This window comes from Embiotoca jacksoni, unplaced genomic scaffold (genome assembly GCF_022577435.1).
Source record: "Embiotoca jacksoni isolate LCO1_2020_lvr unplaced genomic scaffold, fEmbJac1.0.p SCAF_77, whole genome shotgun sequence".
Classification (NCBI taxonomy): domain Eukaryota; kingdom Metazoa; phylum Chordata; class Actinopteri; family Embiotocidae; genus Embiotoca; species Embiotoca jacksoni.
Window position 1 is genome coordinate 1,124,599 of NW_027185433.1, and position 16,247 is coordinate 1,140,845.

Below are 16,247 nucleotides of genomic sequence, written 5' to 3' on the forward strand. Positions count from 1 at the left end.
TTTAATGATTAAATTGATGTTGATCTGCTAATTGATGTTTACTGATTTAATCTCTTTTTTTGTGACTCATCGTATTTTTTTCTTCTGATGAAAATCAATAAAAATATAAAATATTTGATAATTTATTAAAATAAAATAAAAATCTATCAGAACCAGAAACATGAAGCGGATCAGATGAAAACACAAAAAAACTTGACTCGTCTTTGAAAACGTTTTATTGATGAGAAATCAGAAACAGAAACGATAACTTTTTTTTTTCATTTGCAGTGCAGAAACGACGACTCACATAAATACACAGTAAATATACAAAACAGCTCGGCGGACAAAAGTGTGCGGACGGGTGAACGTGATGTCGGTGTGTTTCAGCTGCTGGAAAAACACAAACAAAAAAACCACACAATTATTTTTAACAAAAACTGTAAAATCATGAGCGATATGGCAGCTCAAAAGATCCAAGAATACAATTTAAATCGAATTTAGAAATCCTGTCCATTTTTTATTTAATCTTTTGTTCTTGTCACAAAAAAAAATCAACAAAAATAGCAGCTTGACTCAGAAAAACCATTAAAACAGGCAAAAATATAAGTTTATGGCATTAAAAGGTTAAAAGAAGGTGTCGCTCATTTATCATTTAAAAAAACCTTAGAAGTGTGCATATAATCACCTAATAATATCTCAAAATATTTCAATAATGACATTTTAATACATCAATTCAATTATTATTATTAAAGTAGAAAATAAGGTGATTTTGTCAAAATATTAAATGTTCAGTATTATAAAACAGGAAGTAAAATCCTCTCTGATTCAATTTGTTCATCAACAATAAATAAAACCAGTGATGTCGTTCGATGTTTGCCGTCCACATGCCTTTCCCCAAACACATTAAATCATGAGTCACGGACAGAAAAAGTGAAGGTTGAATCCTGTCTTTGTGCCTCCGAGCCAGGCAGCACTCTGACAACTCAAAGGAGTCTTTCTGTCCCTCTGAGGACCCTTTTATTGTGGGAAAAAAACTTCCTGCTGGCCCCTTTTCTTTTCAAAATAAAAGCTCACTTAGATGGGATTTAGCTGCAGGACTGTAAATCCTCCGCCTGCTCTCATTGTTCTTCTTCTGTTGTGTTTCTTCTTCTTTTCCACATTTCCAACACCCCGCATCTTTTATCTGCGAGTCCTTTTCATGTGTGTGTGTTTCCGATTATTTCACCACAGCAGGCGGAGCAGCGTGAATTTTAAATCTGAACATGTTGAATCTTCAGAAAAACAACAACTGGATGTTTAGTACCTGAATCGTGTCTCTGAATTCTAAAAAGATGAAAAAACACTTCATGGCTTCAGTCAGTGGACATTTTAAAAGACAAGAATTGAAAACACACAAACATGCGAAATCGTCCTTTTTTTTTTTTTAGTAAAACTGCAGCTCACTGGATCTGGATCAGATCTGATCCTGGACCGGGTCTGTGAGGATCGGACTAATATTTCCTCACCTGCTCCTTCTGAAATATTAAAATCCCGTCTGAACGAGACTGAAGAAGAAAAAAATTTAAAAAAGCGCTTTGACATGAGAGAATAAATAAATGAGGAGGTTTAAAAGCAGTGAAGGAGCTGCAGCTTGTAGGACGAGGCTGTGAATCCAGAACCGACCCGGTTTCTCACGTTCCACAAGATGCCGGAGACGCTGAGCTGTGATTGGCTGCGTGTGTCTGACCCCGCCCATGCAAGCTGTGATTGGCTCCCGGGTCTGACCCCGCCCGCACTGAGCTGTGATTACCTCCATTGCCTGAGGCCCCACACTGATTTAGGTTTCATTTACATCGTCGTCTGTTGACCTCTGACTAATCAAATAGGACCCGTTACCATGGTAACAACACACCTGAGCCGCAAGTATAAATAAATTTGTTGAATTCGTAAATTAAAAAAAATCAAATCAAATCGAATGTGGTCGTGACCAGTCACTGATTCTGATGATCCATAACTCGCAGAAATAGAACATTAGGTTATCGATACTGTTGTTACCATGGCAACGGGTGACCAGGCTGTGAAATTTACCGTGGCAACAGGTGGTAGAAAGCTGCTTGTTGTTTTTACTTAAGGGGCGAAACCATCCCATCGCTCTGCTCCGGACTCCGTGCACCGACAGAGCTTCCTGCGGTTAATGACATCATTGTCCGGAGCTCTGATTCTCTCTGCTGATTGGCCCTCTGCTGTCATGTGACCAGACAGCTGAAATGGCTCTTTGTCATCCCCTTACTCCAACTGACAGGTGGCAGAGCCAATCAGGACAAGCGATGAGGAGGTGACGTGTAAACAGGTGGACAGAGACATCACAGTCAGGTGACAGACAGGTGACAGTCAGGTGACAGACAGGTGACAGACAGAACAGGATAATGAAAAAAGCTGCAGCTGAAGAAATTTGCTCTTATTTTGGTAGTTATGGCCATCCTTCCTCTTGCTATCAGGCAACCAATGAACTATCACCTAGCAACCGTTAAGCAACCAACACACTTCCATCTGGCAACCAATGAACTATCACCTAGCAACCGTCAGGCAACTGAAACACTTCCACCGGGTAACCAATGAACTACCACCTAGCAACCGTCGAACTGCCAAAGAAAAATATTGCCTAGCAACCAACAAACCACCTGGCAACCCCTGGAATTTTAATTGAAACTAAATTAATCACGGTGATTGCAAGATCGCGACTTCCTGGATGGACAGTTTTAAGGATTAATACATATGATATGGCGCCTCCACCTAGCCTGTGGTCACTCGTGGTACTGCAACACAGAGCTTCATATACGAGGGTAGGACTGCAGACTGGATCAGTTACACGCGCATCATGGATATTCAAGACATGACTACCAAAATAAAAGCCTGATCAGCGTTTCTTCTGATCGAAGCTTCGATGTTTGTTTAAAGGGTTTGTGGGTTACCTGCCCTCTTCAGGTGAGTCCCGGTGGTGTCTCAGGTGTCCCCGCTGGACTCGGTCTGTCTCGGAAGTGCAGTGTGTCTGCGGGTGGGGGGATGGAGGGGTGGGGCGGCGGGGGAGGGGGGGGGGTCCTTTAGGACGAACAGGCGAGTCATTCAGGTGAGTCTGACCGTCCAACAGGATGTCCTTCAAACTGGACCGTGGACCGGTCCAACCAGTCGACACGTTGTCAGATGAAAACCAAACATCTTCTGGTTTTATTGTGAAAGGTAAAGATCTTGTTCAGGCAGGAAGTCCTCAGTTGAGATCATTTTTATATTTAATAATATTCAAATTGAGTCTTTTTATAATAACGGAGCATCATCGGCATATCGAGTCTTTCAAGCAAATCAATTCCTTCTTTAAAAGCTTCGGCCGATGAGCTCAATTTAATCTTCACATTCAATCTTTTTCTGTCACCGTGGCAACACTTCCTGCTGAGAACGTCCTCTTTGAACCTGCAGTATTTTCACAATAAAAGCCCCAGAGGGGGATAGTTTTGTTTTGACGTTGACACACGTGAATATGTTGTTGTGTATTCTGTTTGTTGTTGTTGTTGTTGTTGTTGTTGTTGTTGTTGTTGTTGTTGTTGTGTGTGTGTGTGTGTGTGAGACCATGTGATCTTCATGATGATGATGTCATCAGGCTCTGCACAGGGATTGGTCAGCGGCTACCTGAGAAGAGAATATTAGACGTGAGTGTTCAGTTTCAGGTCCGCGGTGAAATCACAAAATGTGTTCATGAAAAAAAACGTGTGGAACTGATGTTGATGAAGAAACGACACTAATAACACTAATAACACTAATAACACTAATAACACTAATAACACTAATAATACTAATAACACTAATAACACTAATAATACTAATAATACAGTTATTAACCGAGAGCAGGTGTGTGTGTTCAGTGTCACATCCAGCAGCTCTGACTCTCCAGCTGCTTCCGGACCAAACGGTTCTGGGACTCCCTGAGAGGAACTCCCCACTGAGGAGTTCCCCCGAGAACTACATTACATCTGTTTGCATTTCGCACCACCAACAGGAATGACGAAGTGACAACAACAACAACAACAACAACAACAACAACAACGTGCATAGTTCATAATGTTCTGGAGTGTTATTCATGAGCCGATAATCTTTGATATCTGAGACGAATCATGCATCTGATGAAGGTTGAGATCTAATCGGCTCCCTCGCTGTTATCCATCAAACAGGATATTGGAAATCATTGGTCATGTCACGCTGCTCTTCCTTCCTCTCCGATTTTGTTACGCTCCGGTTGACGGTTCTCTTCCCTAAGGGGAGCAAGGCAGCGGCTCCACAGCCGGCAGAAAAAAAACCAGAGGCTGAAGAGCAGACGATGAGCTCGGTGTATCTTCTTCTTCAGGGAATAGAACCGTCGCCCTGCAGTGAATCTTTAACCAGCAGCTGAAATATTCATCAACACTCTCCAGAAATATCTGCAGACTCTTCCACACATCGGGAGTCATCTGCATCCCGCTCTTCATCAGGCACACGCAAAGCTCCGCCCACCATCTGTAAAAGGATGGTGAAAAACCCCGCCCACTCTTTTACACTTTTAATTTCGGACAGCTTGACTCTGTCAGGATTGGACAGACAGATATGAAGCTTTAAAGATGGATTTGATAAATTTATACCTTCGTTTGACAAGAAGCAGGAAATGAGGAGAGCAGCTGTGACATCACAGCGTGACATCACTGTGGTCGAGATCAGTAAATCAATTTACTGTTTAATCCTCCAGCAAGAAATGCATGCTGGGATGCCGGAGATACCGGTCTCATGTTCGCTGAACCATGTGACTAATGAACCAACCAATCAGCACGCAGCAGCAGAATATAACTGTAACTCAGGATCCTTTAGCTTTAGGCTCCTCCCACTTTTTGAGGCAGTAGCAGGCGTCTGATTGGCTACAGAGGAGCACCTGAGCAACACACTGAAGGTGTCGGATCAACTGTTGAAGTGTGTGTCAGTGTGTAGTACTGCGGTGTGTACTCTCAGTACCTGTAGTTTGTAGTATCACTGCAGTTTTACTGCGATCTGTCAGGTTCAATCTTCGTCTCTCCGTTCTGTTTCTCATTGGACGACTTTTGAGAAGTTCTGGCAGCCTGGACGACAGCCTGCAACACGACAACATGGCAACCGTCAGAGAACACGGCAACACAACAACACGGCAACCGTCAGAGAACAAGGCAACCGTCAGAGAACAAGGCAACAAGGCAACCGTCAGGCGGTAAGGTTGCATCCAGACCTTGAAGCTTCTCTTCCGTTTCTGGACGTTCTGCTCAGGATGGAAAATGATGACATAAACTTTGGGCATGTAGAGCATCCCGAGAGACACGGACGCACTGAGGGACATGGAGACGGTCAGCGTGGCGGTCTGGATGAACAGCTGTGGAGACAGAGACAGACACAGAGACAGAGAAAGACGTTCACTGACAACAACTTCTAACAGAACTGTGTTCACAGAACAGAACAGCTGCAGCTTCTCAGGAACCATTTCAACCTCCTCAAGGACCATTAAACCTTCTCAAGGACCGCTAAACCTTCTCAAGGGCCAATAAACCTTCTTAAGGACCGCTAAACCTTCTCAAGGGCTAATAAACCTTCTCAAGGACCATTAAACCTTCTCAAGGGCCGCTAAACCTTCTCAAGGACCATTAAACCTTCTCAAGGGCCGCTAAACCTTCTCAAGGACCGCTAAACCTTCTCAAGGACCGCTAAACCTTCTCAAGGACCATTAAACCTTCTCAAGGACCACTAAACCTTCTCAAGGATCACAAAAACCTCAAGGACAACCAGAATCCCTTCAGGAACTTTTAAGACATCTTCAAGGACTCTTAGAACCTCCTCAAAGACCTCCAGAACCCCGTTAACATCAACAGAACAGCTGCAGAGCTCCTCAGGAACCCTTTTTAACCTTCTGACGGACCAGCAGACTCTCCTGAAGAACCTCTGGGACCGACCGGCACCTTTCAGTCGGGTTGAGACATTCTTACCAGAACCTTCAATGCACATTATGTTCAAACATCACGCTCTGCTTCCAACACATCCTGTACTCAGTTCTCAGAAGTATTTCACCGGTTTGGATCTGAAATATACACAAAAAACATAAACACCAGCGACTCACTGCACACAACACACACCAGAACACACACATAATGCTGCCAGTTTCCATTGTGTTTCTTTATTACACAGATTTAAGTGTGTGTGTGTGTGTGAACTCCTACAGCTTTTATGTAGCTGTGTTAATTCCTGTTTGTTTCCGTCACTTCAGAGGACCTGACTCTGACTTACATCCACTTCCTGGAGAACTGACCCCAATCTGAAGTCTTCACACTGCAGCGTAATGATTCATGTTATGGGGCTTTATGTCCCCACAAGGGAGGCGAGTCCCCACACTGTAAACTGAGTAAACAGATTTATGTCCCCACAACGCGAGTAAACCGGCACACACACACACACACACACACACACACACACACTCTCTTGGTGTTAATCCTCCCGCAGCTCTTCTCTCTGTGTGTGTTTGTTGTGTCGGGATAAAAAAAGAAAACGAGGCTTCTTTTATTTTCTCCTCCGTCCAACATCCGTCACTCCTCGACTCTGAGGAGGAGAAACGAGGAACGCGGAGGACTGAATGTTATCAGAGAGACACAGGAGGACGGCAGGAGGAACAAAAAGAGGAGGAAGCTGCGGGATTTTCATTTCTAATTTTAGTCATTGCTCCTCCACAAACACTCTCAACCTGCTGCCTGCGTTTTAAACACAAAACTGTGGATATAATATAAAAAAAAGAAATTATGTTGAGTTTCAGATGTTTGAAGAGCAGCTTCGGGGTTCAGGTCTGACTGCAAAACAGCAGGACAGGAAATAATCAGTTCAGCATGAAAGTTTAAGAACTGAGTGGAGAAAATGTGCTCTCAATCTTCATGACAAAAAATAGTCATATTTCTGTATTAATACTTCCTCGTTTTCAAAAGAAGTTGTTATGTTGATCAAAGACAACATATCAAACTATTGAAAAGAAGAAATTTGTATCGTTTTATGAAAAAGAAAGATATGCTTATTTTGATGCCAGCAACATGTTTCAAAAAAAGTTGGGACAGGGTCAACAAAAGACTGAAAAGTTGTGTAACGCAACAATCTAAGAATAACGTTCGTCAACGTAAAACTACAAAGAATTAGTGGATTTCATCGTCTACGGTTCATAATATCATTAAAAGATTCAGAGAATCTGGAGAAATCTCTGAACACAAGGGACAAGGCTGGAAACTAGTATTGGATGGTGGTGATCTTCGGGCCCTCAGGCAGCACTGCATTAATAACACACTATTCTGGAGTGGAAATCACTGCATGGGCTCAGGAACACTCTGAAAACCATCGTCTGTGAACACAGTTCATCACTGCGTCCACAAATGGAGTTTAAAACTCTCCAAAGAAGAAACCAGATAGAAACATGATCCAGAAACACCGCCGCCTTCTCTGGGCCGAGATCATTGAAGATGGACTGAGGTGAAGTGGAAAACTGTCCTGAGGTCTGATAGATCACAATCTGAGAGAAAATCATGGACGCTGCGTCCACGGGGTTAAAGAGGAGAGGGACCAACCAGCTTGTTATCAGCTCAGTTCTAAATCTGTGATGGTACAGGGATGCATTAGTGCACATGACATGGGTAGCTTGAACATCTGGAAGGAAGCATTAATGCTGAATGATATATTCAGGTTTTGGCGCAACATATGCTGCCATCCAGACAACGTCTCTTTCAGGGAAGGTCTTGTTCATTTCAGTCCAGACCTGTCCAGTCCAGACATGTCACCCATTGAAAACATCTGGAGCATCATGACATGAACAATATCACAAAGGAGACCCTGAACTGTTGAGCAGCTTAAATCCTACATCAGGCAAGAATGGGACCACATTTCACTTTCAAAACTCCAGAAACTGGTCTCCTCAGTTCCCAAACGTTTACAGAGTGTTGTTAAAAGAAGAGGTGATGCAACACAGTGGTAAACATGCTTCTGTGATGATGTAGTAGATTATTCTCTTTGTATATTTTGACTGTGTGTTTCAAAATCCTGTTTCTGAAAGAACGATCTGCTCCGTGTCTTTTTTATTTTCACTAAAAGCCTCTTTTCTTTTTCTGTGGGTTTCTTTTTCATAAATCTGCTGGATGCGTTTTCTGTCCGACGCTGCTGTTTCCTTCATGTTATTTCTGTCTTTTTATTGTTTCCGTTATCTGTTTTGTTGGAGCTCTTTGTAACTTTGGTTTTAACAAAGTTATTCAATAATTACGTCCTGTGTTGGTTTATAATCTGTATAATCCAGCTGTTCCCCTCTCTGCCTGAAAATGCCTCCACTTTGTGTCTAATTCTGCTCCGGTTTATCTGCAGCATTAAAGACTCGTCCTTCCCTCAACTCGCATTGAACCACAAACACTGAAAATCTGCTTTCGCCTTGTTTGTGTCACTTTATGTTTTTGTTTATTTTCCCCTCTGCTGGAATAAAAACTCTGACCTCGCTGCTCTGTAGGCGAGAACGTGCTCGAGTCTCCGATCTGACAGTTTACCGCAGCTTTCGACCGTATCACATGACCTGCCTCGGCAGATAGAGCCGCAGACGTTTCAAGAAATTCATCCAAAGAGGTGGAAACTCTAAACACCAGCAGCTCAGCTGCAACAGCAGTTTCTACAGGGAAGCACGGCTGTGTTCACCGGCACTCACCGATGTTCACCGGCACTCACCGATGTTCACCGGCACTCACCGATTTTCACCAGCATTCACCCGTTAAAAATTAAGTTTTTAATGCAACAGGAGTTTTTACAGTGAAGCACACTGAGTTCACCAGGGGTCACCGCTGGGTAAAACGTATGAATAAATAAACCAGTAGACAGATGTCCTGCGCTCAGACAGCGGAGACAGGTAACAAGTTCACTTCCTGATGCAACATTTTAGCCGGGAACTGTTCTGGTTCTGTCCAGGTCTATCCTGATTAGTTCTGGTTTCAGCTCGGCCCGGTTCTGCTCGGTTCCTACCTTCTCGGTGGACTGTGCAGTCCCAAAGAAGATCGGTACGAAGGCGAGCCAGACGATGCAAGTGGTGTACATGGTGAAGCCGATCGGCTTGGCTTCGTTAAACGTCTCCGGGACGCCGCGACTCTTCACGGCATATACAGTACACGTTACCTAGCAACGGAAGAGACAAAGGTTACAGAGTCACAAAAATGACAGATGTGACCAAGCAACAACAAAAGCCGCAGGTTACCTAGCAACAGAAGTGACAAAGGTTTCCAACTCACAAAAATGACAGGTTACCAAGCAACAACAAAAGCCGGAGGTTACCTAGCAACAGTGGTGACAAAGGTTGCCTTGTAAAAAGATTGACATAGGTTTCCTAGCAACAAGAATGATGGTTCAGAATTCAACACTCTTTATTAATTTATCTCAATAAGAGATCATTAACATTTGCGTGCGTTACCATGAGAACGATGCTGTAGCTGAGGCAGCAGATGATTGACAGGTCGGACATGTCGCACTTCAGGATGCCCCGGGCCAGGTCAGGGTTTGGTGGACGGAGCTCCTCGTAGTCGATTATGGTGTGAGGAGGGATGACGCCGAACCACACGAACACGCCGAGGATCTGACACGCACACACACACACACACACACACACACACACACACACACACACACACACACACACACAACAACCTGAGTCATGTGACGAGCTGCTGCGGTCAGTGACGGGATGTCATGTGACGCCCGGGAGCTCACCTGGACAAAGATGAGGATGAAGGTGATAGCGAGCTGGGAGGTGGGGCTGATGAATTTGGGCGGGGTCACCGACCTCTTGCCCTGCTCGAAGATTCGGTAGATGCGGTTGGTTTTGGTCAACATGGCGGAGTACGTGATGGCCATGCCGAGGCCCAGCAGGAGGCGCCGGAACGCACACGCCACCGCGCTGGGCTCTGCGATCATCAGGAAGGTGATCAGGTAGATCAGGAAGATACCTGCGGAGGGAGGGACAGATGGTGATGTCGTCCTCACTGCTGGTGATGTCACCCTCGCAGCTGATGATGTCATATTCTCACCGGTCAGTAGAACATAGCTGAGCTCCCTCCCGGACGCCCGGACGATGGGCGTGTCGTTGAAGCGGATGAAGGTGATCACCACGCCGCTGGTTGCTAGGATACCGAGCATGGCGAGCGAGGCGGGCACCAGGGCCCAGGGGGAGTTCCACTCCAGTTTGATGATGGGAGTCGGACGACAGGCGGTTCTGTTCGGGACGGGTTGCATGTCCGACGGGCACATCTCACAGTTAAACTCATCCAGCTGGTACTGGTACCCATCACAGAGCTGCAGACAGGTCGGAGAGAGACAGGTCAGAGAGAGAGACAGGTCAGAGAAAGAGACAGGTCAGAGAGAGAGACAGGTCTTCCTTCAGTCATTGGATCGTCAGGTCTGATGACATCATGAGGGCAGGTGTGATGATGTCACTTGTTTACATCTTATTAAGTTCAGTATTATTGTGGCAGACTGACACCGCTATGGACTGCAGCTTGTTTGTCCGATCAGCTGATCACGAACGCGACAGACTCCACGTCGTACCAATCACAGCGCGCCGGCTTTCACAACCTGTGTGATGTCATCAGGAGGGAGGACCTACTTCCTGAAACCAAAATGTAAACAAACGATGGCCTCTGACACGGTGTGTCTCTTTGTGATGGACGTCTGTGAGTCCCACCAAGAGGACATTATGGGTTGCCTGTCCTTTAGCCTGTCTTTACCGTTGCCATGGTTACTATCTCTGCGTTCCGTGCTGTTCTGTATGTACACTCTGTGTTAGAGAGTTTTACCTCACAGTGCCAGCAGCAGGAAACTCCCTTCACCATCTTCTTCCTCTCTCCGGGATTACACGGAAAACTACAGATGGAGTCGGGAACTAGTCTGTCCCCTCCGGACCACTGCATCTCCTCCAGCTGCAGACAGACAGACAGACAGACAGACAGGCAGACAGGCGGGGACAGAGAGACAGGCAGGTACACAACGTAAGACAGGAAACTAAACCCCAGCACAAATTGTGTTACGTTTCACTTTTGCTTCCTACGTTGAGTCGCAGGTTATTGGTCCACTGGCCGATGACGTGGTACCCAGGATGGCTGTGATTGGTCATCTGGAACTGGAAGATGTCGTAGCGTCCCGGAGCGTCTCCGTTCTCGTTGAAGAGGACGCTCGTACCTGCGCTTCCTGTCCGATACGAGAGAAAGATAAGACAGGTTATAGAACGAGCCGTCCTCACAGAGCTGACTGCTGATTGGACGAAGAGTTCAAAACTCTTCTGCTCTGCGTGTCGACGTCTTGTTTAACTAGAAAGGAAACAAATGAAAAACTATTCGGACCGTCAGAAAGACAACAGAACATGTTTCTACCAAAAAAAAAGAGGTCCTGGTTGTCCTGGGCTGAAGTCCTGGCTCACGTAGACCGAGGAAGTAGTTCTCAGTCTGTTGCCTTGGTTTTCACGGTCCAGGGCCATGGTTCTCAGGCTGTGGTTCTTCCAGTCCGAGGTCCTGATTCTCCCAGTCTGAGGCCGTGGTTCTTGCAATCCAAACTCTTGGTTCTCCCAATCTGAGTCCATGGTTCTCAGAGAATACCAGGTTCTGGTTCTCTTCTATGAACACTAGACTCCTCCCTCTGTGTTTTGGGTTGAGTTTCTGCTCCGGTGCATCAGTTCCCGTCACCCCGGTTCTTTTCGAGGAACAGCTGGTTCTGAGCTTCAGGGAGCGACCCGAAGAACGAGATCCTGGATCCCAAACATCTGAGATTTTATGTAACCTGTTTACATTTTAATGAACACAAAGTTTTCCTGTGGTGAACTGGACCTCCTGCCGGCGTTAGACATCACGAAGATGAAGAAGGTTTAATCAATGACGAAGGCAAGAACACGTGTGAATGTAAAAAACGGAGTTTGTTCAAATCTGCAGCATCTCGAGGTCGATCAAACCAACGATCTGTTTCTCACGGTCGGACGTGCGAGATGACGTCATCGTTTTGATCCGGTTGACTTCGGTGGACTACGGCGAGACCAGGAGAACCTTCGCCATCTCTAACCGCCGAGGAGCTCGTACTGTATCTTTAAACACAAATCTTCTTCCTGCAGAGTTTTCAGCAGCTGCTACCCTTTAATTATTAACGCACACGGTAAAGCACACAGTAACACACAATAACACACGGAAACACAGGGACCTCGGGGGGAAACATGCAAAGTGCATTAACTTCATCTCTCAGTGACTCTGAATAAAGAAAAGGCTGGCGGGGAAATCAAACCAACACCTGAATCACCGCACAGGATGAACAGAGTGCAGCTGAGGCCGACGGGATCGCCACGACAACGGTTAAGTACTTCAAAAGTCAATGTGGTGAACCTGAAGGTGGGGCTACAGGAACAGTCAGAGGAGCAGCAGGTTCCTTACAGTTAATGCAGAGTGGAAAAATTAACATCCGAGAGGCTGATGCAACTGAACTGGTGAAAACTGAATCCGATCAATATTTGCTGAGAGCATCCTGCGAAGGCATCAACAGCGTAATCGATTCCAGCATCTTCTTTGAGTATGAAGATTATTAACTGTAAGTAATACTACAAAAGAAAACAGGTATTCCTCTCAGCCAGGACTGTTAGGTAGCTTCTGTGTGGCCTACAAGGTAAAACTCAGGGTAAACAAAATCCCCAAAAATTACCGGGCTACTAATTACACTTATAGCTGTGAGCTTATAATAAAAACTGAAGGATCGTGTCCACATGTTTATCAGCTCAACGTCTGACAGCTGAGGAGTGACTGAGCAAACATTCAGTCTCAGTGGGAGGGGCATGTCCTCCAACCTTGTCCCACAAGCTCCGCCTCCAGTCATTTTGTCCCCGGTTCAAAAGAAAGTCACTGAATCAGCGGGCAACCTGATAGTCGAGTGGTAAAGGCTGCATGAATCAGCTGACCAGCAGCTGGAGGAATCAGCTGACCAGCAGCTGGAGGAATCAGCTGACCACCAGCTGGAGGAATCAGCTGACCACCAGAAGGCCGGCTGCTCGGATCATCTTCAGTCTCCATGTTCCTCTTCAGGTCTTCTACTCTCTTTGAATCAAACGTGTAGTTCATAAAAGGTCAACCTCCCAAAAATACACCAACATCCTGAATAAGAACACTTCAAACTGAACAGATTAAATATTCAGACGACGGAGAAGACAAGGATCCACGCGGGGAGAGAGAGAGACAGACAGGTAGAAGAGCAGTGAGACAGGCTTCGTGGCGTGCAGCTCCGGCTGGTACACTTTTAAATCCTCTCGGTCTTCCAGCTGCTGCAGCTTCTCGTCTTTATAAAATATGGATTTGATGTCTTAACAGGATGAAAGCAGTTTGCAGTTTGTTCCGCCGCTCCGAAAGGAACTCGGAAAATCCCGGTCCTCGACGGTTCCCATGTCAGAACCGCTTTAGGAACCACGCGTTGGTGGAAGAGGTCCGGTGGACTGACTTTAAGGTGTTTCCAAGGGTCAGGTGAGATCCAGACACCGGGGTCTAACCTCAGGGGACCGGGACCACTGCAGAAGTTCCTCAGAGTCAGAACCACCACAATCTGGTCCTCGGTCCCCAATGAACCAGAACCCAGAAGTCCTTCAAATGGGGGGCGGTTACTCCCGCTTAGATCTGCAGGAACCAGAACGACCCATAAAGAGCTGACACGACTCATCGTTTCGTTTCGTTCGCTTTTTAAACCGTACGCTCTTAGTTCAAATGAATAATTCAGGAGTCTTCTCTCCGTCCCCCGTCCTCCGTCCACCGTCCCCCGTCCTCCGTCCACCGCACCGACGACTAGCTGACCGCTGTTACGTTGCTTTATGCTGCGTTTCAATGCGGTCGTATTTTACCGAGGAGAGTCCCGTATGAACGGCACCCTCTTGTGGTATTCACGACTTTGGAACTCAAAATAATTATATCCGCCTCGGAGAGTTCACGATTTGTGACGGTGTTTGGTGACGTTCACGGAAACGTCAGAAGTCGTGGAAGTTCATTTTTCCGTCGAATGTTAAGCTAACATATTGAAATTTTAGTCACGTAGAGTTTGTCTTCATAAACTTAGATAGTCGGCTCCATCTGAGAGGAAAATGTTGATCTTCCCTCCGTGTCGTTGCATTTCCTGCATTATGTTAGCTTGCTAAATTGTTAGCCTCTGCGGCTCTAGACGGCGTCCATGTTGCGGTTGCCTAGCAACGGTGTTTTATTTTTTTTTTTTACGACTTAGCCACTTGAAACGCCGACCAAAACGGACAGCAGGACTTTCCCGTGTCGTAACCACCTGCGTCTCTCGTACCTCCTTGTCTCCAGCTTATTACTGGTTCCGTGAGTTGTCTATGTATTACTTGAGATTTTGGACTTCTTGGTACCTCTTGGTCTTTTGGATCTCTTGTTTTTTGTGAATTCTGGACTGCGACCCGACTACAGGTGTGGATTACTCTTCTGTTGTATTGGCATCGCCTGCTCGTACCTCATTAAAGAACTGTTCAACCTGATCTGTGGCTCCAGAGTCGCTTGAGTCCGGTTCATACTTCCTTACGAGCACAAAGTCTTATCACTGGCTTCAGACCTCAGGCGCTCCGGTACCAGGTGCTCTGATGGGTCTTCCTCTCGGGCCTTGGATCCGGGGTCTCATCAGCATCCCCCCTCTTACCTTCCAATCTGTGCGTCTCCTGAAATTCAGAGTCCAAGAGTTTGTTTCCAGAATGGGGAGATGAATTAAACCAATTTGGAACCGGCTTCCCGATTGAGGCGACGTTCCACATTCCTGGAACCAGTTAACGATTTGCAGGACTCGTTGCACCGAGAGCTCCCCACCTTTCTCTCTCGCCGACATCCCACCTGACCGCCACGCCGGCTCTCTCAGGACGTTGCCAGACCAATCGTCATCGGTCGAGGTCCGGCCACCGGAGCTCTCCGAGGCCTCGCTGCGAGAGTCGTCCCGAGGCCTCGCTGCGAGAGTCGTCCCGAGGCCTCGCTGCGAGAGTCGTCCCGAGGCCTTACCTTGCCTTAACCTTCCACGAGCTCGTGGACTCGTACTTTCCGCCGTGAGTTTTCTCACCGTTGAAGGTGACGGCTCGGATGTAGTTGAGGAACGAGCGTCCCTCCACGGGGTCCATGTCGCTGCAGACTCCGGAGCTGCCGGGACAAAGGTCCTGGTGCATGTTGTGCAGAGCGTGAGCGACGGCGTACACGGCGTCGATCACGAACTGGACCTTCCCCTCCTGCTCGTAGGACGAGTCGTGGCCGATCCGTTCGTCACCTGAAAGGAACAAACGCGAAGTCGCATTAACGTGGGGTGATTGCTTTGAGTGACAGGTGTTCCCAGATCCTGGCCACCACGCCCCTTTAGGTGTGTGTGTGTGTGTGTGTGTGTGTGTGTGTGTGTGTGTGTGTGTGTGTGTGTGTGTGTGTGCGTACCTGTACATTTCTTCTTGTCCGGGTCCAGTTTGATTCCCGGCCGGGTCAGTTTGCACCTGAAGTCGTCCTCCCAGAACTCAGCAAACCAGATGTTCCTGCGGTTGTTCTCCAGCGAGCGGGAGATGAAGTACTGATCAAAGCCTGCACAACACACACACACACACACACACACACACACACACACACACACACACACACACACACACACACACACACACACATAAACACACACTGATGAACACACATAAACACACACATAATTCGGGTCTGTGATGTTTTTATTTTTCCGGTCTGACCGTCGATGGACACCCGTTTCGGCAGGATGGTGACGGCGCCCTCAGCGACGTCCTCCAGCTCCATGATCGGTGAACTCTTTGCTCCCCAGCTGTCCGACCCCACAAACAGGAAGTGACCCGTTAGGTTGGCGCGCTTCGCCGCCTCCAGCACACGCCTACCAGACAGAAATGGGAGGAGTCAGGAGTGGAGTCATGTGACCATATAATCAAAATCCCCTGCAGTGACCCGAGTCATTGTTTTGTTGTCGTTTACAGAAACCGATGTTTGTTTGTTTACTTGATGTCGTCCTCGTTGGCGAAGATGATCACTCCTCTGGCGTTACTCGTCTCCATCAGACGTTTGATGATCTTGTCGAACTCGCCGGCGTTCGGCTCCCGAGGAATCTTCACCGACTGAGCGATGCACACGCCGCCTGACACAAAGAGAGAGAGACAGGTTAATGAGAGAGACAGGTTACTGAGAGACAGACAGGTTACTGAGAGACAG

The 16,247-nt window shown here is 46.7% G+C and overlaps 1 protein-coding gene across 1 annotated transcript in view; it reads right to left on the reverse strand.

Annotated features, from left to right (window-relative positions):
* Positions 1-204: 204 nt before the first annotated feature.
* The window catches only part of grm6a (glutamate receptor, metabotropic 6a), a 23,902-nt gene continuing 7,859 nt past the window's right edge, over positions 205-16,247 (reverse strand). The window contains exons 4-16 of the mRNA XM_069177775.1: positions 16,038-16,173; positions 15,761-15,915; positions 15,465-15,605; positions 15,106-15,306; positions 11,090-11,229; positions 10,839-10,961; positions 10,074-10,338; positions 9,757-9,992; positions 9,461-9,622; positions 9,019-9,168; positions 5,234-5,374; positions 4,987-5,102; positions 205-3,639 (exon numbers count right to left, since the gene is read on the reverse strand). Coding sequence (XP_069033876.1) covers positions 5,013-5,102; positions 5,234-5,374; positions 9,019-9,168; positions 9,461-9,622; positions 9,757-9,992; positions 10,074-10,338; positions 10,839-10,961; positions 11,090-11,229; positions 15,106-15,306; positions 15,465-15,605; positions 15,761-15,915; positions 16,038-16,173 — 1,940 coding nt within the window. The 3' untranslated portion in view covers positions 205-3,639; positions 4,987-5,012. The remainder of the gene's footprint in view (positions 3,640-4,986; positions 5,103-5,233; positions 5,375-9,018; positions 9,169-9,460; positions 9,623-9,756; positions 9,993-10,073; positions 10,339-10,838; positions 10,962-11,089; positions 11,230-15,105; positions 15,307-15,464; positions 15,606-15,760; positions 15,916-16,037; positions 16,174-16,247) is intronic.